Below are 21913 nucleotides of genomic sequence, written 5' to 3' on the forward strand. Positions count from 1 at the left end.
TGAGCTGAGTTGCTAAACCAACCAGGTAAACTGAATTCCAAAGTGTGACAAGCCCTTCTGAAGACAGACATGTACAAAGTGCTTAACCTTTGGTAAGACATGAGAGAGAAAAGGGAGCAACCACGTATGCAAGTAAGAAGAAAACAAATGGAATTGTAATGGATTCTTAAAGATTTCACGTAAAGAGATTATAAGACTTATTTTGGTAATTAAAGAATAATCCTTAGAATCCTTCTTAATAAAATAATTTTTAAAAAAAGAATAGCTAACATTTAGTATGAGTTTACTAGATTCCAAGCATTATGCTAGCACTTAACATACTTTATCAGATTAGACCACACAAACCAGTAAGAAAGGACTATTAGCATCCTTGTTTAATAGAGGAGAAAAAGGTACAGAGAGAGCCAGAAGTTTGTCCACATTCCCACACAGCCAGTGAGTGGCAAAGCTGGGATTCAAACCTATTCATCCTAACTATAATTGGGATACTACACAGTCTTTTTTCAAATCCAGACATACTTTCTTAATGCTATTTAAATTGTTTAAATAATTTCTTTTGTTTGGTTTTTACAGTGAACAAATTAGAAACATTCTATTAATTATTCCTTTAGATCTATCAAGATAGAATGCTAGAAAAGTCATGTTTAATACAGAATTTAGCAAAGTCTTTTCACCTTCCAGGTAAGACTACTATATTACTTAAGGGTAATATATGACTCTAATTTACATGGGAAAGGTAGAAAAGCAAACATAGAGCAAATTAGAATAGGGAAAGAACCCTTCTGTTCTTGCTCCAATCTGTCCATCACAGACAGCATTAAACTACAGAGATCTAAAGATCTACTTTAAAAATAATGGAGGGAAAGGATCCTTCTGAAATTTGATTGGCAGGTAGAAACTTCTTGCTATATAATCGTTCTTGGTCTTTTGTTCCCCCAAGCTAAATAACATTAAAAAAACCTAAAGAAATCTTTAAGATTTATTTCATGCTTTGATGGAACTAAGAAAAAAAGCACATCACTCTTCTATTTAAATACAATCTCTTTTGTCATATGTGATTTTCAAAAAGAACGCTAATATACTACTGAATATACACAGAGCTTACAGTGAAATGTAGTTTCCAGTCTTTTTTTGCCCCTCCTGTGCCCTCACAATATTGACCATCTTGTCTCTTACAATAAACACTTTCCCAATTTACAAAGTCGCTTTGTATTCTACCTCAAGCTTCTAAAGAGTACTAAAAATTACTCACTCTAATGTCATTTGCAGAGATAAAAAAAAAAAAATTGTAATTCATCTGTCCTAGATACTGATCTAGTAATTCTAGTTTTAGAAATTTAGTTACACCTCTCACTAAAATGGGACATGGGTGTGCTGAGCAAGATTAAATAAATAAAATTAACCAGGAAAAAAAAATAATCCGTATCAGTAGCAATCACAGTGTAATTCTTGAAGAAACCAGACTGCAATATCTATGTAGCTGATAATCTCATCTCTTCAATAGACACGATTCCTTACATCAAACAGACTCCCATGTACCAATTTAAACTTTTATTTACTATATAAAGAGAACGAACACCCATGATTAGAATAATGAAGAAAAAAAACTGATTATTTCAGCAAGCTAAAGTATTTTTGTTACCAGGGCAAACTGTTAGTAAAATACCTATTCTAGAATTTGAAGACTGATTTTCAAAGTTGACAGGCTTTCTTTGAAGTTCTATAGAGGGCCTCCTGTCCACCAATTCAGCTATTTCAAGTATTCTAAGAACTAGAAATGTTCCCTGGCTCCTAGGAAACTACTTACTAAATCCTACTACCAGGATATTTCTCATCTTTAAATTTAAAATCATCCCATTAGACCTTCCTATCTATAAGACCTACTTTATATCTCAAAACTTTGTTTATTCTCATCATGGCATTTAAAATATTTTTTCCTCGTTTCTTTCTCCTCCATTAGTGTATACACTCCCTCTGTTTTACTTTCTTGAAAGAGACTATAACTTTTTTTAAAGACAAAATTATGTTCTCTAATGAGTTGCAATTTTAAGGAAAAGGATGTAGATTTCAAAGGAAGGCAACTGCTTTCTCCTTAGCCAAAGTAACATAAAGGTAACTTGCATTTAACAATATTTTCCATAACATCAGTTTAATGAATTGTGAACATTCAGCCTAGTATTTTCACCTAGTTTAAATCAACTTGTGAGCATATCCCTTCTTTACACCAATTTCACTTATTTTCAAGAAAAAACTAAAGATTCGTGAATACCTTAATCAAGAAGTGGTCACTTTTCAGGCTAAGCACCAAGCCTGAAACCAGCACATACCCGGGCAAGAGAGGTTTAATTCCAGCATAAAGCGAATCGTTTTTTTAATGGTATGTCATACTATTTTTTAAGGTATGTCATACTGCATACTGAAGTAATACTCTAATATTTTTGTCTGCTTACTTCTGAACTTTATAAATCCTCTGCATTTTTATGAGGGTTGGAATTTATTCCCCTTCTCTCTTCCACTGTTTTCCAGGGGTCACAGTCATGGTGTAGTGTGCACAATGGATTTCGCATGGTCATCCTACCTTAGAATATGGCACACTCCCTCCTCTAACCGCCTCCAAACTCTTCTTGGCGGAGATAGGCTGAAAGCAGCTCGGTTTTACACGGCGACGCAACCAGACGTGGCCCGTTGAACGCGAGCAACCGAATGGCTTCGCTGGTGGCCCCTAGAGTTGCGCTGAAAGGCCCTTTGCAAACATATAGTCACCTTATTTGTTCCCGTGCTGGCATTTCTGAAACTCGTCAAGGCTGCAAGGGAATGCGCAGCTTTGCCACCGCACACAGGAACCACTGTGCTCTCCTGCTCCCCTAAAATTAAACCACCGCCTCTCGTTCGAACTGCGCTTTAGTTTACAAAACGCTTTCACGAGCGTTATCTGACTTGACCCTCACGGCCAAGCGTGTTCTCGAGATAAGCCTGGAAGCCGTAGTGCCTATTTTACTGTTGAGGAAAGGATCCTGTGCATAGACCCAGTTCCAAGGGTCACTCTCCCCCCGATGGAGGAAGCAGCTTCCCGGCGGAAGGGAGAGCAAGTGTGACGCCCGCGGCCCCCAACCTCTCACCTGGCCGGCGGACCTGGCTACCGCCTATCAGTGGCCGGGAACGTAGGCCCGCGGTGGCGGCTGCTCGGGGTCTCCGAGGTCCTCTCGATCTCCGCCTGCGCTCGGCCTCAGACCCCAGACCCCAAAGTGCCTCAGGCTCTCCCCATCAGGCTCACCGTCCGATCTTGCCAGACAGCGTCTGGAAGGACCGGGAAACTCCGCGTCCGCCACAGCCGTCCAAATCTGGGACCTACGGTCCGAGGCGACGGCGGTGACGATCACTAAAGGGCCTGCAGGCTCTGGGGTAAGGAAAACCCGTCCCCAGTCAAGCGGCTGACATTTCCCAGCCAGCCGGAGCACCGCCCACTTCCGCTTCCCCGCCTACCCCGTGGGTAGCCCAGCCTCGCAGCCGCGGGGAGTTCTGGGTATCTCGAAGGCGGGTAAAGTAGTAAGGAAGAAAGCATCGGAGAGCCGGCCGGACTACGAGGCACAGCAGAAACTACAGTTCCCAGCAGGCCGCGGGGCCGCAGACGGCAGCGGCGGAGGAGAGCGAGTAGAAGAGCCCTGCGCGCGCGGCCAGGATGGAACGTTGCTAGAGTTCGCGGGTCTTGCTGCTGGGGGTCGGAGCTGCAGGCCGTGAGCCGCCGCGCGCGCCAAAGCGGGAATCCCGGAGGCGGGCAGTTCTGCAATTAATGTACGCATTTAAAACTCCAGAACCCGTGGACGCCATGCACAGGTAACCCGATTGCAAAAGGGGGCAGAGAGTGAATGAACGGTCTCAGTTTTTTTAGGCCGCGAATATTGCTACTTGCTAATATTGTTACAAATGCTGTAAAGTGAATACTTGCTTAGCTCCCTCTTTGGGAAAGAGTGGATGGCTGGATGCTTTAGTGCGGTGATCAGCGTGCGGTTTTATTTGCCTTCCCTTATTGAGCTTTCCTGCTACTGTTTTCCATCGTTGTGCTCTCCCGCTTGTCTGTTCCCTCCACTTTAAGACATTCTTGAGGCCTTCTCCGTGATCGTAAATCAAAAAGCCCTTTTGGTTTTCTGTTATTTTCTCTTTCCTTCTTAGAAACTTGCCGCCGGCATTTAAAAGCAATTCTATGAGACACTGTGAAAGTTCTCTGCATTGCATAACTTGCAGTTTCATTTAGGCCTATCTTTGAATTATTCACGGGTGTATTTTTGAAAGAAGCATGGGCTGTTGTGCATTTCTGCAGGAAACACCTCCAGGAGATTCCCGACCAGAGTAGCAACGTTACCACCAGCTTCACGTGGGGATGGGATTCTAGCAAGACATCTGAACTGCTGTCGGGCATGGGGGTCTCTGCCCTGGAGAAGGAGGAGGTGGACAGTGAGAATATCCCCCAGGAACTGCTCTCAAACCTGGCCCACCCTCAGAGCCCTCCCCGAAAACGGCTGAAAAGCAAGGGGAATGACAAGGACTTTGTGATAGTCCGCAGACCTAAGCTAAATCGAGACAACTTTCCAGGTAAGGTATGAGGGTAAAACTGTCGGTCACATAAGAGGCGGATTGAAGTATTTTATTGGTAATCTTTGTTTAGCGATCTTTAGGATGGCACGCTTTTAAAATTGCCTACTTCTGAAGTCGTTTTTCAAAGAAATGGGACAACTGGTCACTGAAATCTACAGGAATCTTGGTAGGTATATATTTTCAGGTGCACAATTGACTTTTAACCCATGTGAAATTTTAACCCAGAAGACATTCCTGCCTCTTTCCTATGAAGGGAATCTGCATGTACAAAGGCCAGCTCAGTGCCACTGATAAATGGGGACATAAGCAATAATCTTGTAGGATTTTGTTGTTGTTGTTGTTTATATTCTGCTGATCTATAACCTTGATTGAGTTTGTTGCCATAATTGCTTTAGTTATTTGTCAAAGGACTAATAAAGTGAATGTTAAACTGAGTGTAGGGACTTATATCCCCGGGGACCTCCCAAGTGGGATTTTTCTGGTATGCTCTGTCTCCATTACTGGCAGCATTATCTGTTCAGTCAGTCACCCAACCAGAAACATGAGGGTCAGTCCCTTCCCACCATCCTCCAGCATCCAACCAATCATTGAATCTTTCCCTTTTGTCTCCTAGGTGTTTTTCAAACTCTCACTATCTCTTGCCTGAATATTGGAATGGACTCATAATTCCAGTCTTATCCTCCACAGATCCACCCCCAGAGCTAGAGCGGACTGACTGAAATGTAGAACTCACCGTATCATTTCCCTCTTTGATAGCTCCCCATCCCCAGGCTTCTCAAACAGGTCAATGAGTGCCTCCCAGAGTGGAGCAGAACCCCAAGGGTACAAAAAGCCATAGGGTAAACACAGTGCAGTGACTTGGGTTATCAGTTTTTCTTGCCAGTAAGTCATTTAAAACAATCCCGCAAATATTTGCTGAGCACATGCTATGTGGGGGGCATTGTTTTAGGTGTTGGGGATAAGGCAGCAAACAAAACCTAAACATTCCTGCCCTCGTAAAATTTCGAGAGAGTAGATGCAATGAACGTAATAAACATTCCTGCCCTCGTAAAATTTCTGTTGGAGAGAGTAGATGCAATAAACATAAACAACTACATAATAAATGTAGTATGTTAGAAGGTGATAAATGTTGTGGCCAAAATCAGATATAGAACAAGGCATGAGGGATTGAAGTCCTGGGGTGGGAAGATGGATTGCAAGTTTAAATAGGGTATTGAGGGAAGGCCTCACTTAGACACGAGCTTTTTAAGCAAAGGCATAAAGGAAGTGTGAGGAATGTGCCATGCAAATATCTTGAAGAAGAGGGCTCCAAGCAGAGGACAAAGTCAGTGCAAAAACCCTGGGGCAGAAGCATGTCATGTTTGCTTAAGGAAGAAGGAAGCCATATGTGGAATGAGCAAAGGGGAGAGTAGTGGGAGATAGGGCTAGAGGTGGTGTTGAACAGACTTGTGATGTGACCTTTTAAAAGGACACACCGAGGGGCGCCTGGGTGGCTCAGATGGTTAAGCATCTGCCTTCAGCTCGGGTCTTGATCCCAGCGTCCTGGGATCGAGTCCCATATCGGGCTCCTGGCTCGGAGGGGAGCCTGCTTCTCCCTCTCCCTATGCTTCTCCCCCTGCTCATGCTCTCTCTTTCTCTCTATCTCTGTGTCTCAAATGAATAAATAAAATATTTAAAAAAAAACAAAAGGACACTCTGATGTGTTGGGATTAAACTGTAGGGGGGTCAGGCCTAGAAGTTTAGAGATTTATTAAGAGGTGTGGGAGTAGTGATAAGTGTGCTCCCATCTGACTTTCTTTGAAGAAGGGTTGGTTGGTTGCTTTGCTTAAAAAAAAAAAAAATCTGTTGTTTTGGGGTTTTGACTTTCATTAGGAAAGAGAACCTACAGATTATGGTCTAGAAATCTACATCAAGAAGGGTTGAATTAATTAGAAAGGCAATAAGGGTTTGTGAAGTCAGACAGATCTGACTTTACATCCTAATTCTGCTGTTTACCAACCTTGGGAAGTTATTTGAGCTCTCTGTGCCTTTGTTTCTTTGTGAAATGGAATAATAATACTTCATAGGTTGGCGTGAAGATTAAGTGAAAGAGTGCACATAAAACTTAGCATGCTGCATGCACGTAACATGTGATAAGTAACCCCAGTTAATTTGGTCAAAATTTCTGACACTCATTTTGAAGCCACTTCACTTTTGCTTTTGTCCTTAATCCTGTTAGCCGGACCTTGTTAGTGTAGAATTTTTTTTTTCTCAAAATTTAATGTTAATGTTATTTTTAGTGTCTCGAGTGCAGCCCTAGCAATTTGGTGCTTGACCAACCAAATGTGGTGAAAGACGCTTTCTGCTACGATGAGCAGATTTTGATTAATTTGTCCAGTGCTTTTAAACGTTGAGTGTGATTCCTGTGTGTCCTTCCACAGTCATACCCAGAGAGAGCTGTATAAATAAAAAAGTCATTTTTTAAGCAAGGCACTACAGAAGATGAAGGTATGGTTCCTGGCTTGTAGGAAATTGCTAGTCAAGTTGAGGAGAAGAGATAATACACACTAGGAGGAGCTCACAGCAGAAGATGGCGGCTAAAACACTAGCATCTGATGAGCAGTTCAGGTAGTAAGTGCTCTAGGAGGCCAGAGGAGGGGAACCCCTTGTGCCAAATGGAGGCAGGTGCGGCTTCCCAGGTGCAGAAGGACTTCCAGGTGATTCCCAGTGGACGTGGACAGTCTTCCTCCTCTCAGCACAAGTGGAGGCTCTGCAGAAAGAAAGATCTGGAAATGGTCCAGTCAGTGAGTCTAGATTAAAATTGCCCTCAAATACATATGTCTGAAGTGAGAAGAGGGGAAAAAAAAAGTTTTTATGTTTGTTACTACCTAAGAGAGAGGCAGAGAAGGAAGCTAATTGTATACATTGTATGTGCGTGATATTACACACAACATGGATTGGTTAATTGGTGTGGGGTGTGGGGAAGTAGATTCACTGCTGCAGGAGGAGGGACAGCTGGGCTAGAGGATTCCCAGGGGGCCTCCAGGAGCCTGGGCTTCCAGTGTATCTGGATCATCGTTCCGGGGAGTTTGTCTGCAGTTGTCAAGACAGGTGGCTAAGAGCTCTGCCAGGATTAGGGTAGAAGAGGCCACACCTGCTTTATGTAGCGATCTGATGACAGGGGCCCTGGGCTGTGAGTTTTTCCTGGTTCTTCGCTCAGCAGTCTCCCTGCAGGCCCCATGCCAGACACACACATCTGTCTGGTGACTAAATCCTTGTCCTCGTTTTATTTTGGAAGTTAAAAACTGTGGCAAACCCGTATGAGGACAGGTCTTTGTGGCCCTCGGGGTGAGTATATGGAAGGAGTTGGCAGTAAGTGGCCTAGTCGTGAGGTTAATAATAGGCACAAAGAGGACAACTGTATTTTATTCGTTGTGGTCATTAAATGCCTATCTTGGTCCCTTTTCTCCCCACCCCCCACCCCCCACAAACAAGAGGGCCATGAAAACACTGTCGAACTAATTTGTTGATTAGCTTTTCCATGGCTGTTAAACTGCTTGACATTCCCAGACCCTGCAATGGTTCTCAGAGTGGAGACTCTGAAGTTTAATGTCTGCTGATATCCCTGAAGGAACTTGTTCAAAGTGCAAAATTCCTGAGATTCTGATTCAAGAAGTCATGTCTTGAGCCTGGGAATCTGCTTTTTAATGTCCCCAGGCCAACATTTTTCCTCCAATTTTTTTCTTTAAGCCAGTAATAAATGTATTTTACGTTGTAATCCTGGGTGTGTGCCGGAAACAGAAATTTCACAAAACTATATTTCCCCTTACTAAGATAATTTCCTATTCTGTTCCATTCCATTCTTTCCAAACAGTGCTGCTCAAACTAAATTGATTTCATGACTCACCAATGAATCTTAGCCCACAGCTCCCAAAGCTCAGCTCTGTAAGAGCCATATTTATGGGGCCCTTTGAGGCATCTTTTTCTTTGCCCTATAGCTTCCTTTCATTTAATCATTCAACAAGTATTTATTGCGCATTCTAGAGATTAAGAATACAGCAGTGCCCATAACAGACAAAAGCCTGGCTCTCAGATCTCATGTAGAGCGTGTATATTATACCTTGTTCTCTAAATCGCAATTTCCATGGTTTCTCCACCGCTGTTCCCACATTTCAGGGTTGAGCAAGTCTCTTACGGAAATAGAGGGTTGGACTGAAGGGTCGTTGAGGACCCTGTTTTTGTTTTGCTGTGTTTTGCTTTTTTAAGTTTTGCCCACTTAGCCAAAACAAAAACCAAAAATACCAAGTTCATATGGTCTAGTGTTCTTATGATTTGTGGGCAGAGGAAGGAAAACTCATCCCAGCATGGCAGAACGTTTGCGGTTTCCCAGAAAGGAAGCATAGGTTGTTAATACTTCAAACAAGCTAGCACAAGCAAACATAAAGTGAGCCCCCACCCTTAAACACTAAAAAACCGTAAGTGTGAGCACCAGTGCCCGCTCGTTCTTCAAGTATCATTTGTTGATCCATGTTTAAGGAGAGGAGCAGTTTTAAGAGTCAGTTTTGTTTATGATTAAAATTTGGAATTTTAACTTGAATCTGAGTGTAGGTGATAGTCCAAGAAATAAATAAGCCAAGTAAGATGAGTAACCTAGACTTGCGAAGATCTCATGCATAGAAAACTCTTCCCTAAGCTGCTCTCCCCAGAGGATTTGAGGCATGGGCAGCGGTGAGGTGACAGACGTGGACAGCTGGGGTTGCACGTGAGGGAGAAGTGGAAATGACAGTGGCCAAGGATGACGACCAGCAGCTTTGTGAATCTGGCCAGTTTTCGCCCTGTTTGTGGCTCTGAAGTATGTTTAACTGCCTTCATGCAGTTGAAGAGCAGCCACTGTGGGCTTGAATAATTGTTTCCTTTACTGCTCGGGGCTGGTGTGCAGCCTTGGGGGGTTTAGAAGAGGCGAGTGGAGGAAAGACCTGCTCTGGACTCTCGCATCCGCTCAGGCAAACAGACCAGACGGCAGAGTAGTTAGGAATCCAGGAAACAGATGGCTGATGTTTTGAGAATTCAATATGGCAAGTAAAATTAGATTAAGCATATCACCAGCCTGGATGCCAGCCACTGGAGCTGGAGGACAGACTTCTGCTCCATCTGCTTGGACAGCGGCCGGTCTCAGGCTTCAGCCCTCCAGCCAGGGGCCCTGCAGTCAGTGTCCTCGGGCCAGACTGAGGGAGCCCTGGGCACTTGGCTGCCAGCTGAGGCCATGCATTGTCTCGGCCGTTGTTGATTCCCTTTGGAAGCCCACTTGATAGCTCTCAGCATCTTTGTTTTACTCCCTCTTCCTGCCTGCCCTCCCTCCCTCGCCTTGATTGAGTTCTTTTTCCATAGCAAGTCAGGTGTAATTCTCAACCTTCCCTAACCTTGTAGAACATCAAGAACTCAGGACAGGGGAGAGCGTAGAATGTTAGAGCAGCCTGTGGTCGAAAGGGCATCATTTGGAGTCAGACGTAGGGTTGAATCCCCACCCTGCCACTTATTGGTTGTGTGACCTTGTCTCTTTTGTCATGGTTGCATCTTCTTCTGAAGCCCTTCCCCCATCTCACAGACAACTCGTATACTGACCTGGGGACATTACCTTTGTGCGCTGGGTTTTGGTCTCCAGCCTCAGCCTCGTTCCCTGGACACCCAGCAGTGCCGTGTCATTCCTTTGCAGGTACAGCGCCCTCCGCTACCTGACCAGCCTCCAAACACCCACCTCTTGTGTCTACGCCTGCACCTCAGGGCGTGGGCTTTTGGCATGCTCAGACAGGGCAGCCCCAACTTTGCCTCCTGGCTCTGCCGCCCCACAGTTAATATCACCTTGGTGGGGTTACTTAACTCTGCTGAGACCAATTTCCTCCTGGGTAAAATGACACATACTGAATACCCAGGGTTGCTGCATTTCGAGTCCGTGTGCTTGAATAAATGCTTTCAGTAAACGGCAGTTTTTAAACGCGAGGTTATGTGTTTGTTGATTAGTTTGTCTCCCAAGCGGGGCTGGGACTGTGGCTTACACGCAGCTCCCAGCACTGCTGTGTTTATTCGGCACCCAGGAATGTTGATTGAAGCGGAGCCATAGGCCAGCCTTCTCATTTTACAGATGAGGAGCCTAACTGGTCTTCAGAGGCAGCAGCAGTCTTGCCTGTCTCTGGGTTAAAGCCAGCATGCTTCCTCTGGGTGTCAGTCATTCCTTTGTGAAATACCAGCTGAGCACTTTCTGATACTCATTGCCAGGCCCTCCCCTAGGCACTGGGTGTGTACTAGTTACTTGGCTAGCAGAGGTTAACCAGTCACACAAATACAAAATTAGCACATTCACAAATGGCATGAAGGGAAAGTAAAAGGTATAATGCATCCAGCAAAGATTTATTGATTGCCTGGGGGCCGGGTATAGCGCTGTGTACTGGGTCTGGGGGCTGCGATGGTGACCTGGGAGTGCTCCTCCCAGAGGGTGACGTTTAAGCTGAGATCCGAAGGATGAATGAGTAGGAGTTGGACAGGTGAAGGTAGAAGCTGCAGTGCAAGGCCCTCCTCATTCTAGCAGTATTACTGGCCTGGCTTCAGTGCCCGGCTTCGGCGTCCTCTGCAAACCTCTGCCTTCGTTGCTCTGACTAGTTTTCCTTCAAGCCTTATCATTACCTAGCTCATATTGTTCCAGTTGTTTCTGATTTCTTATGTGTTCCCAATAAAATAAACACTAAGTTCATTAATTTATTTCTCCCACCCTGCCCTTCACAAGAAGTCTCCCTAATTTCCTTTCCCACCGTCTTTAGTAGATGCGTGGCGGCCCATCGAGAGCCCCTTGGAGCTCAGCGCTCCTTTATATGCCAAAGGCTTTCTCCTGCATGCAGATGTGCCTGCTTGACACCTCTCTGGGCAGGCGTGTGGGGAGGTAACATGCCTGCCCCGCTCCCTGAAGCCCCCACCCAGTGACTGACAGGCGTTGGTGGATTAATACCCCAGCCCCTGTGCCCTCAGCTGGGACAGCTCTAGGGCAGGAGCTGTAGGGTCTCCTGGAGTCCCCAGCAGACTTGAACTCCACTTGGCCATGGCCATAACCTGTTTATTAACATACCCCGCGCTGGCTTCCTTCCCTTCCATATCTCTTCACTTTCCAGTTCTTCCTGGGATTACTTACCAAATAAACTATTTGAATTCAGGTCCTCCAGCTCTGCTTCTGGGGATCCCAAACTTAGATAGAGCGCTGTTTGGGGCTCTCGGTAAATCACACCATGTAGCCCTTGTCCAAACCCTATTAAAACCTGGTGTGTTTTCAAACAGGTGAAAATTCCAAACAGCATTGAAAAGAAAAGGTCCTCACAAAAGGCAAAGGCACGGATTTAATGGAGAGAGGAGAAAAACGAGTCAAGAAGGAGAAAGGAAGTTCGACTCTGCTGCGTGATCTCTTCCCTTACATTATTTAGTCTTCATAGGGAACTACTTTGCAAAATAAATCCCTTTATTCGAGTTCCTGCAGATGAGGAAACCAAGCCCGAGGGATTAAGTACCATGCCCAAGCTTTGTAAACTTGGGCACCAGAGGTGCGTTCCCGCAGTTCTTACACTCCGGGAGGCCAAGCACCTGGTGTCCCGATGAGCTGACGGGTCGTAGTGCAGTCTCAGCCTACTAGATTCAGAATAACTAAGTGTGTCATCTTTTGCCAAATGAACTGCTAGAATCTGATCTACAGGGCAAGAGGTGACAGAGGTCAGGGAGTTAAGAAGAATTAATGGAAGGAAAACTTAGAAAACACTATCAGCTTTTTTCCAATTTGGGAGGCGGAGCAGGAGCCCTGTTTGAGAGCCTCTGTCCTCTGCCCATGCTGAGCTTGGAGGAACCTTGTGGTGGTGACGGAGGGTTGCTGCCACACGGAGAAGTTTCCGGGTCCTCTCCAGCTGGCCTCCCCAGGTCGTGGTCCAGGGTCAGCAGGGATGATCTGCCTTTATCTGTTTACCCCTCGTTTCAGGGCTACAGTGATTCATTTTGTCTTCCAGAGAGGGTGGGTAGGCATTCATTGAGCAGCTGCGTATCTCCTCATTTTTCAGTAGAGGCCACTTCCTCCAGGAAGGCTTCCCTGATCACTGCTCTACCACCAGACCCAGCACAGCACCGTGAACCCTGTTGCAGCCCATTATGATACTTTACTGAAATTTCCTGTTTGTTTCTCAGACTCTGAGCTGGCCATCCCTTATGAGTCTTCGTAGAACAGACACCTGGATATACTACATGTTCAATAAAGATATGCATGGACGAATGTATCAGACATTGAGCTAGCTCGTGGGAGTACAAAGATTATTTAAAAAAAAAAAAAAAATCATTTTTTTGCTCTCCAGAACTCAGGGCCCAGCAGGGGCAGGGGCTAAACAGATAAGTAAGTAAATAATAAAATTGTGGTTAAAAAAAAAAGTGACTTGTTCTTGGTGATGTCATGGGAAGCCTTCCATAGGCATCAGGGCTTTACTAGCAACTTGATTTTAAATCAGTAGCAGTTGGGGGCAGGCAGGGTGTGTACAGGGCTACTGAGATGTGGCACAGAACATTCTGAGAATTACAAGTAGGTCCAAATGGCTGCAACATATCTCTACATAATGCCCCGAGAAAAATGAGTGGGGCCCTGACATGAAGGCTTTGAATTTCATGCCTAGCAGTTTGGACTTCAGGCTACATATTTGGGGGCACCACTGAAAGGTTCTAATTGATGGAAGGGCATGATTGTTTTAGAAAGATTGCCCGAGAATACTAACCCAAGGCAGCTTTTCTCCATCAAGTTCTCTGCAGAGCCTGGCACGGTGTACCTGTGCAGTAAATGCTGACACCTTTTAGATGGGGAGGGACGGTGTGTTAGCAATCAGGGATCTCCAGAGACACTGAACAAGTAGGGGACGTAGGCAGATTTATTATAAGGAATTGGCTCATCCGGTTATGGAAGCTGAAAAGCCCCAGCGTCTGCAGTCCAAAGGCCTGGGAACCAGGAGAGCAGATGGTTAAGTTCCAGTCCAGCTCTGAAGGCAGGAGGAGATCCATGTCCCAGCTCAAATTTTTAAATAATCTTTGTACTTCCATGGGACATGTTCTCCCTTCATCAGCCTTTTGTTCTCATCAGCCTTGGATTGGATGAGACCCACTCACATTGGGGAAGGGAATCTGCATTTCTCAGTTGATGGACTCAAATGTTCATCTCATGCAGGAACCCCGCACAGACACACCCAGAACACTGTTGGACTAAACCTCTGAGCACCCCTTGACCCAGTCAGGTTGACACGTGGAGTGAACCATCACAGAGGGGAGAGGATAGCACTAGGCGTGGTGTACAAGAGCGACTGGGGGCAGAGGGAGACTGGGAAGATGAGTTACTGAACTAATCTAAGCACTCAGCTGCTTTGCTTCGTACTCATTTCCTTCTTGGCCATTGTCCTGTTGTCCTGTTCTTGTAGGTTATTCTGTATGCTCATACGTAAGAATTCTATTTAGAAATTGCTTTTATAAGACAAAACTGACCTTAATGTATCTACCTTTTTTTTCCCCTCCAGTTTTTTATTTTTAACACAGGAGCCCAAGCAGTGCTTTTAGAACTTTCTATGCTCAGAACCCTCTAGTGGTTCCTCATGATGTTGAGCATCACAGCCAGAGTCCTCATCATGATGTAGAAAGTCCTGCATGACCTGGCCCCTCTCACTTCTCTACCTCATCATCCTCTATCACCCCTCTCCTCGCTCTTCTTCTGCACTGGCCTTGCTGTTCCTCAAAACAGACATGCTGTTCCCTGTATCTAGAACACACCCTGGGTACTCATAGGGCTGGCTCCCTCACTTTGTTCGAGCCTTTGCTCGGTGATCACTGTCTCGGTAAGACCTTCCTTGACCTCTTTGTTGAGTTTCTGAACACTGGCCCCTGTACTTCCTATCCTCTCCTTTACCCTGCTTAATTTTTCTGCATAGCAATAATCCAGTTTTTACATATCATGTAATTTACTTATTTTTTTATGTGTGATTATTTCTTCCCACCAGAATGTAAGCTCTATGAAGCTAAAGTGCTTTGTCTGTCTTATTTCCTGCTCTCTCCTCAACACCTAAAGTGCTTCATGGCACCATAGTAAGTGGAGAGGTACATGAAAGCACCCTTTGGATATTGCACTTGTAGGCAAGTTGACTTCTGAGTGCTTTCTGTAAATCTGAAAGGAGGAGGAGGAAACTTCATTTGCCTTTTAGATAAGGTCACTACTCAATAAATCCACCACCAAATCCACTTCTGAGAGAGACAAGGCATTTCTTAGTGACCAGAGGCATCATACTTGGACATCATGGAATGCTCTCTGAGGGGGTGGGGACTTGGTGTGTACCACCGTTAATATGGACCTTGCCTAAGGTTGGCCGGCAGGTGCTGAAGACAAAAACGGTATGAAAAAGTATTCTTGGTTTTGTCTTTTCTCCTTTGCTGAGAAAGTGTGGTGCTTACCCCTGGGTACAGAGACCATGAGTGAACAGAAAAACAATTGTGGGATGAGTAATTCGATTCATGTTAAATTCCCCTTTTAAGTTCAATATTGTGTACCCTTGACGAGCACGAAAAGACTGAGTAGACTTGATTGGGTAAAAGAATGGTGATGAGAAAACACTTTTTTTTTTCCCTTAAAGGTGTTTCATGGGACTCACTTCCAGACGAGCTGCTCTTAGGGATCTTTTCCTGTCTGTGCCTCCCTGAACTCCTAAAGGTCTCCAGTGTTTGTAAGAGGTGGTATCACCTAGCGTAAGTATTTTTCACCCCTCTTGGTATATGTGTGGAAGAAGGGGAGAGTTATTTATTTATTCATTTGGGCCTAGTGAAACTAAAAACTAGGAAAAATATAGGAGCAGAAAGCAAACTAGGTATCTTCGTATTTTTATGAATATTAGGGTGTTCATTTCACACTGGAAGGGAGGAGTCTCCTGGAGGTGTAACCTTACTCACCTCAGAAAACTTCTTTCTGTATTCATGCGCTTATTGGATTCTGACTCTGCATCTGATGCACTAGAAGTGAAGGGGGCTGCAGGGGGCTGCATGAGGGCCTGGCCACTCCCCACACCGGGGCTGGGGGCTGGGCGCTGAGTGCAATAGGGAAAGCGGTATTCAACCTCAGTGTGAACCCCATCTCTGCCACTTAGCACTCTGTGACCGGGGGACATACTTGACACTTCTGAGCCTCGGTCCACCCCGCCACATATACAATGGAGGTCCTAGTATGTTCCAGACAGGGCAGTGATGAGGATGAAATCCGAAGGTGCCGGTGCGGTGCCTGGCTCGTGAGAGCGGGCGGCACGTGGCCGCCAGTAGTCGTTGATGCCTTGTTGGTTCGGGGGCACCTTCAGGTTTGCACAGTGAGCTGCGCATGGAAAGTCCTGGTGCGCTGGAGGCAGTCACAGGCCAGGAGGGGCGGGGGGGGGGGAGGCTTTGTGTTTCAGCTGGAACTTTCTCCATCAATTCCACTTGTCATCTTCAGCCAACCACTAGCCATCCTTTGCGCTTGAAGGCCATCTGCGTCTCCCCTCCCTCCACGTATCTAGGGCTCTCACTGGGAGATGGCAAGAGCCCCTTCCCCTCCATTCAGGGCTGTGTGGGCAGTAAGACACCGCAAGCATTTCCAGGAGTGGGCTCCTGGCTTAGAAGAGCCCCAGGGGGCGGGAGTGTGCACCCGGAATGCTGGAGCGAGTGGTGGTGGAGGTGCGCTGATCGCTCCCGGGTGACCCCATAGTGATTTTCTTTGTCAGCCAGCTGACCTCTTCATGCAGAGTCTATGAATCCTCACGTCACTGTCATACAAGTACTAGCCGGCATCTGTGAAGCACGGCCTTCTTAATAATAGAGGTCCCGTAACGCCTTGACAATTTCATTATGCAGAATTATTCCAGAGCCCAGCCAGTGGTCTGCTTATTTCAAGCAGTATTAAAAAATACGATTCTAGTAGGCATTTAAAATGTTCCCTCCTGTGCTGGATCTCATGCTTTCTTTTTTTTTTGTTAAATTGAATTAATCTGTGGCTGTTAACGCTCCCTTATTGTACTGTTTAGTACATTTTGGTACTTCGTACTTCATTTTTGCTTTAGAAACACTATCCAAAATCTAAGTAATGTTTTTCCTTTCACATTAGTTCATACATATATATATATATTTCTGTCCACGCATACACTTTTTTTTTTTAAGCTTAAAGGGTATTGTAAAACACCCGAACTCCTTTGTAGGGTTCCTTATTTCTCGTAGATATTTGATAGTCATCTCTTAATAATGTAGTTGATCCTTAAACAACATGGGGTTAAGGGGGACTGATCCCCCTGCCCAGTCAAAAATCCACATATGACTTTTAACTCCCCACTTAACTACTAATAGACTGCTGTTGACCCGAAGCGTTACCCATAGTATAAACAATTAATACATATCTTTTAAGTTATATGTATTATATACTCTATTCTTACAATAAAGGAAGCTAGAGAGAAAAAAATGTTATTAAGAAAATCATAAAGAAGAAAAAATACATTTATGGTACTGTAAAAAATCTGCATGTAAGTGAACCTGCTCAGTTCAAGCCCATCTGCAAAGATCAGCCGTAGCACTAACTTTCCTCCTTTTAGTTGTATTTCCATGTTACTTAGGGTAATTGTGGTAACTCATGTATGCTTTACCAAAACAGCAACTGGGATCATTGAGGCCATTTTGAATCTACCTACCTATTTCATTAATTAGTTAAATGATTGGAGCAATCATTTTTAAAATTATCAACTTGTATTGAACACTAAAGTTTTATTCTCTAGTTCCAGATCATTATATTGCTAATGATAGCATTGAACCATCTGAAGGAAATACCTACAGGTGTGTGTGTGTGTGTGTGTGTGTGTGTGTGTGTGTGTGTGTACAGCTGAAAGTGGAAGCTTATCCATGATATGAGCAAGAAATATTCAATTGTATCCTAAAAAAAATACCATACCTAGTTGTATAGTCAGCTCAAAACCAAAGCTTCCTTTAGAATCTGCTCCAAGGTGACTTAGTGGCCAAAGCTTCCTTGTTGAGTAGCAGTGGTGGGGCCCTCCGGTATCCAGTGCCCCCAGCTTACTAACTACCCCTCTTTTCCAGGTTTGACGAGTCTCTGTGGCAGACATTAGACCTCACAGGTAGAAACCTGCACCCAGATGTGATTGGTCGGTTGCTGTCTCGAGGGGTGGTTGCTTTCCGCTGCCCACGATCATTTATGGATCAACCATTGGTTGAACATTTCAGGTAAAAAAGAAAAATCCCCAGAAAAGGCTGTTTGTAAGACTTAAGGTAGAAACAGATGGAAACTCTTTTTTTTTTTTTTTTTTTCCTTTCCTATAACCAGCCTTACGGCCTGTGACAAGTCTATGCAACGGAATGCTAATTGCATTTTGCTGTGCGGTCTTTGTGTTGAAACATGGCACAGGTTTCAGTGATGGCATTCCCACTTTAAGTCAGGGTTACTCTTGGGCTCTTCCAGGGGGTCAGGGATGCACATTTTGCTTCTCAAGTGGGGTCCTCGGAGGATGGGCATCCTGGGTCCCAAGGGGCAGAAGCCATGTGGAGCACTCACTACCAGACGCAAGGCAGCCTCGCTCTTGCCACGCTGCCCATTTCTGATGAAGACAAAGTGTGAGGAGTCTTCTCACTTGAAGCTGTGGGTATCCGATCCTATGGTGGACAAGTTTGCAACCTGAGCAAGAATGCCCTCTTTTTGTTCGTTTTGCGGAAGATTTTGAAAGACTACTTCTCTGTTACTGATAGTTTTTGCAGTATGGTTTAGAGCCACCTCAGACTTGAGTGGAATAACTAGGTACTGAACAGAAGAATAAGCTAAGGACAGCAGAGTTAAGGACAAAACCTACATGCCCACTCTGATACTTTCCCCTTCCCTCCATAGCCATATGGCAGCACCCCTCCTCCCTGGTGGTTATCCTTCTCCCGTGCCTGTTCCTTCTGGGTCCCCTTCACGTGTGCACTTTCCTCTGCTACTCTGGGTTCTGTCCCTGGTCCCTGGCTGCCTTCTCTTGATCCACACACTGTCCTTGGACACACTGTCTTAGACACCCACAGTTGTGCTGGAACTTTCAGATTCTCTTCTCTGGTTCAGCCCTCTCTTTCAAACAAACTCCTAGGCCCAGTTACTTAGAAACTTCCACAACTGCGTTTCTTCCAGGTAGCTCAATATTAGCCCTTTACAGCTTGCTGTTCCACTGTCTTTTCTGTTTTAGTAATTTACTCACTCACCTTTGTCAGGAAGATTCATAGGCATAATCTTCTTGTCACCCAGATTCAGCTCATTCTCATGATGCCCACGAATTAATTTCCTAAGTGGGACTATATCGGCAGCACCATCTTGACTTGGCAGAAACCCTCCTGAATGTAATTATTTTATTTTTTTTTAAAGAATTTATTTATTTGAGAGAGAGTGCGCACACGTGAGAAAGCATGGGGGGGGCGGGGCAGAGAGAGAGGAAGAAGCAGGCTCCCCACTGAGCAGGGAGCCCGAGGAGTGCAATCCCAGGACTCTGGGATCATGACCTGAGCCAAAGGCAGACTCAACCGACTGAGCCACCCGGGCGCCCCCTAAAATCCTAAATTTTAAAATGAATGAGGGGAGGGAGTTATCTAGTAGCAATTTATTTTAAGACGGAAACTATACTACTTGAAATGTATATTTAGGGTCATGTTTGTGATTGGCTGCTCATCTGGGGAGGAGATGGGGTTGGATTTGATCTGGAGGTACACGTGTGAGCCACCTTAACGGCGCCTCTCTTTCCCCTCCTCTGTGTTCAGCCCTTTCCGTGTGCAGCACATGGATCTGTCCAACTCTGTTATCGAGGTGTCTACCCTCCATGGCATTCTGTCGCAGTGCTCCAAGTTGCAGAACCTAAGCCTGGAAGGCCTGCAGCTGTCGGATCCCATTGTCAAGTGAGTGGCAGTCAGGAGCATGTGACAAACGCCGTTGTTTTTGTGTGTGTTAACTTTGTTTCCTGAATATAATTGGGGTGCCCTTCTGTCCATATCCAGATGGACTCAGAAAATATCCATGGGGTGCCCCAGCTTCTCCAGTACTTTGCAGGACTCATTCAGGCAACCCAAGTTTGCATGCTGCCCAAATGCATATGCCAGGTTCTAGACATACAAGGATGATGAAGAAGGGCATGGGCCCTGCCTCATTCGTGGGAGAGACAGATAATTACAGTGCACTGTGTTTGTTATATGTGGCGTCACCCAGAGAGACCTAATTAAGTTGAGGGAGGGCAGCCTTCTTAGAGGAAGTGACTCTCATGCGGAGTATTGAAGGTATTCAGGTTGGAGAGCTCCACGTGGTGAGGTAAAGAAGCCGACGAGGTAAAGCTGCCTGTGTGGTTCTAAACGCCGTAGCAGGTGAGAACTGTTAGGGCACAGGGTGCACTGAGATGCCAGGAGGGGAGGAGCGGCTCGTAATGGGCCCCTGCCGCGCTGTAGGAAGTCCGGACTCCACAGTGGGCTTGGAAGAGGGAAGCGTGCTAAAGAGAGTGGTCCTGAGAATGGAGGGAACGTGCAGAGTTGAAATTTAGAAATAAAATCTGCTGGTCACCTTGGAGTGTTAACCAGATGTGGAAAAAACTGGACTAGTTAAGATACTGTTGTGTTCATTCAGGTGAGAAATGATGAAACCTGATGTAAAAAAAACCAGCATCATCATAATTATAATAAGTACCAGCATTTATTGAGCACTTCCTATGTGCCAGATACTCAGTTCTTCAAAGGTCACCCATGACGTAAGTTCTGATTGTTCCCCTTTTTACAGATATGGAAACTGAGGCACAGAGAGGCTGAATAACTTGTCCAAGGTCACACAGCTCGTAGGTGGCAGAACCAAGATTGGAACTTGGCAATAGAATATGATTCCAGAACTCTCGCTCTTAATCATGGAGTTCCACTAACACAGGCATTTGGGAAGGTAGAGAGGTCAAATTTGAGAGATGTTTAATTGGAGGAACCTGGAGACTCAACAAGTAGAATTAGGCCTACAAGCTAATTCTAATTATGGGTGAAATAGAAATAATGTTTATTCAGGCACTCTCTTTTCAATTTAAAACTTACATTCTTGGTGTTTCTTGTGTGCTTACTTTGGGCCAGGCACTGTGCTGAGCCCTTTATCACATTATGTAATTTAATCATGACACCCATACCGAGAAGGTACTGACTCTGCAATTTCACAGATGAGTAAACTGAGGCAAAGCATCCTGCTTGGTGTCATACAGAGAGTGAGACATGAACTGAAACTCACTTCTGGCTCGAAGGCCTGCGTGCTTATCTACTGACTTCTCTAGCCCGCTTTCCTCGGAATGCTTATTAATTGAGTAACAGTGTCTTGTTGGTATTCCTCTGACATTTTCCTCTTTTTCCAGTAATCTTGCACAAAACTCAAATTTAGTGCGACTGAATCTTTCTGGGTGTTCTGGGTTCTCCGAATCTGCCCTGAAGACCTTGCTGAGCAGCTGTTCCAGGTGGGAAGGATTTGAGACTTGATTATAGAACTGTTTTTGCAAATATACAATTATCCCCCACACGAGCGAGGAATTGGATCTATTTCTTGAGCTCTTCCTAACTCTGAGCTCTTGATGATACGCGGTATCCTTTACCCTCTAAACTTTCTGTTCAAACTGAGGAGCCAGATCAGTTAGGTTTGCAGAAGACTTGTGTAGTAATCTTCCCCCCCCCTTTTTTTTTTTTTTACTATGAAAGTAAGAAAAATTTGGTAATGTGTTTATCGAAATTAATCTGTTTATACCTGACTATAAGGCTTTTTTCCTGTAGTATCTATAGACCTAACTTACGCAGATACCGTAAATTTGGGTGACTCCATGAAAAACATCTTTATGTCACGTAATAATGTCAGCATATAAATAAAGGTCACAGTTACAGATATGACTAAGTAAGAGGAGGACGTGGCTCACAGAATACTCTGTGTGTGTGCGTCCTTTTTAATATCCCTTGATCTTTCTGCTCTAGCATTCTACCTGTGTCGCTAATGATCTGCTCAGAGTAGATTGCCTTTGGATAAGGGTGTTATCCGTGAGGTAAAAATGTATAACCCTACATGTATTCAGCAATGTCAGGAATGGGGTGTGTGGCTTAATCGTTGGATATTGTCTTTCAATTCATTTGCTCAGTCAGCAGAAGCCAGATAAGATGAAGTGGCCTTTTGCAACGTCAGCGTCTCTTTATTGAGAATCCCCGGTATAACCCATTGAATTTTTAAAGCCTCTCGAGTGATTGTTCAGTCTCTGTGGTTGTTTGCTGACAACCT

At 44.9% G+C, this 21913-nt stretch overlaps 2 protein-coding genes across 11 annotated transcripts in view; one reads left to right on the forward strand and one right to left on the reverse strand.

The window, feature by feature from the left end:
- LMBRD2 (LMBR1 domain containing 2) overlaps positions 1-3475 on the reverse strand; it is a 41868-nt gene extending 38393 nt beyond the window's left edge. For 5 of the 6 annotated variants that reach the window (XM_078066634.1, XM_036107409.2, XM_036107407.2 and 2 more), the window contains exon 1: positions 3120-3475. The gene's annotated coding sequence lies outside the window, so the exon portion shown is untranslated. The remainder of the gene's footprint in view (positions 1-3119) is intronic. The other variant, XM_036107406.2, reaches the window with a different exon arrangement.
- A 105-nt stretch (positions 3476-3580) lies between these two features.
- The window catches only part of SKP2 (S-phase kinase associated protein 2), a 30981-nt gene continuing 12648 nt past the window's right edge, over positions 3581-21913 (forward strand). For 3 of the 5 annotated variants that reach the window (XM_036107410.2, XM_078066636.1, XM_036107411.2), the window contains exons 1-6: positions 3581-3834; positions 4319-4590; positions 15246-15357; positions 17713-17856; positions 19408-19542; positions 21012-21110. In XM_036107410.2, coding sequence (XP_035963303.1) covers positions 3791-3834; positions 4319-4590; positions 15246-15357; positions 17713-17856; positions 19408-19542; positions 21012-21110 — 806 coding nt within the window. In that variant the 5' untranslated portion in view covers positions 3581-3790. Of the gene's footprint in view, positions 3835-4318; positions 4591-15245; positions 15358-17712; positions 17857-18898; positions 18994-19407; positions 19543-21011; positions 21111-21913 lie in introns of those variants that run through there. The other 2 variants (XM_078066635.1, XM_078066637.1) reach the window with 2 other exon arrangements.

Source organism: Halichoerus grypus, chromosome 2, assembly GCF_964656455.1.
Source record: "Halichoerus grypus chromosome 2, mHalGry1.hap1.1, whole genome shotgun sequence".
NCBI classification, from domain to species: Eukaryota; Metazoa; Chordata; class Mammalia; order Carnivora; family Phocidae; genus Halichoerus; species Halichoerus grypus.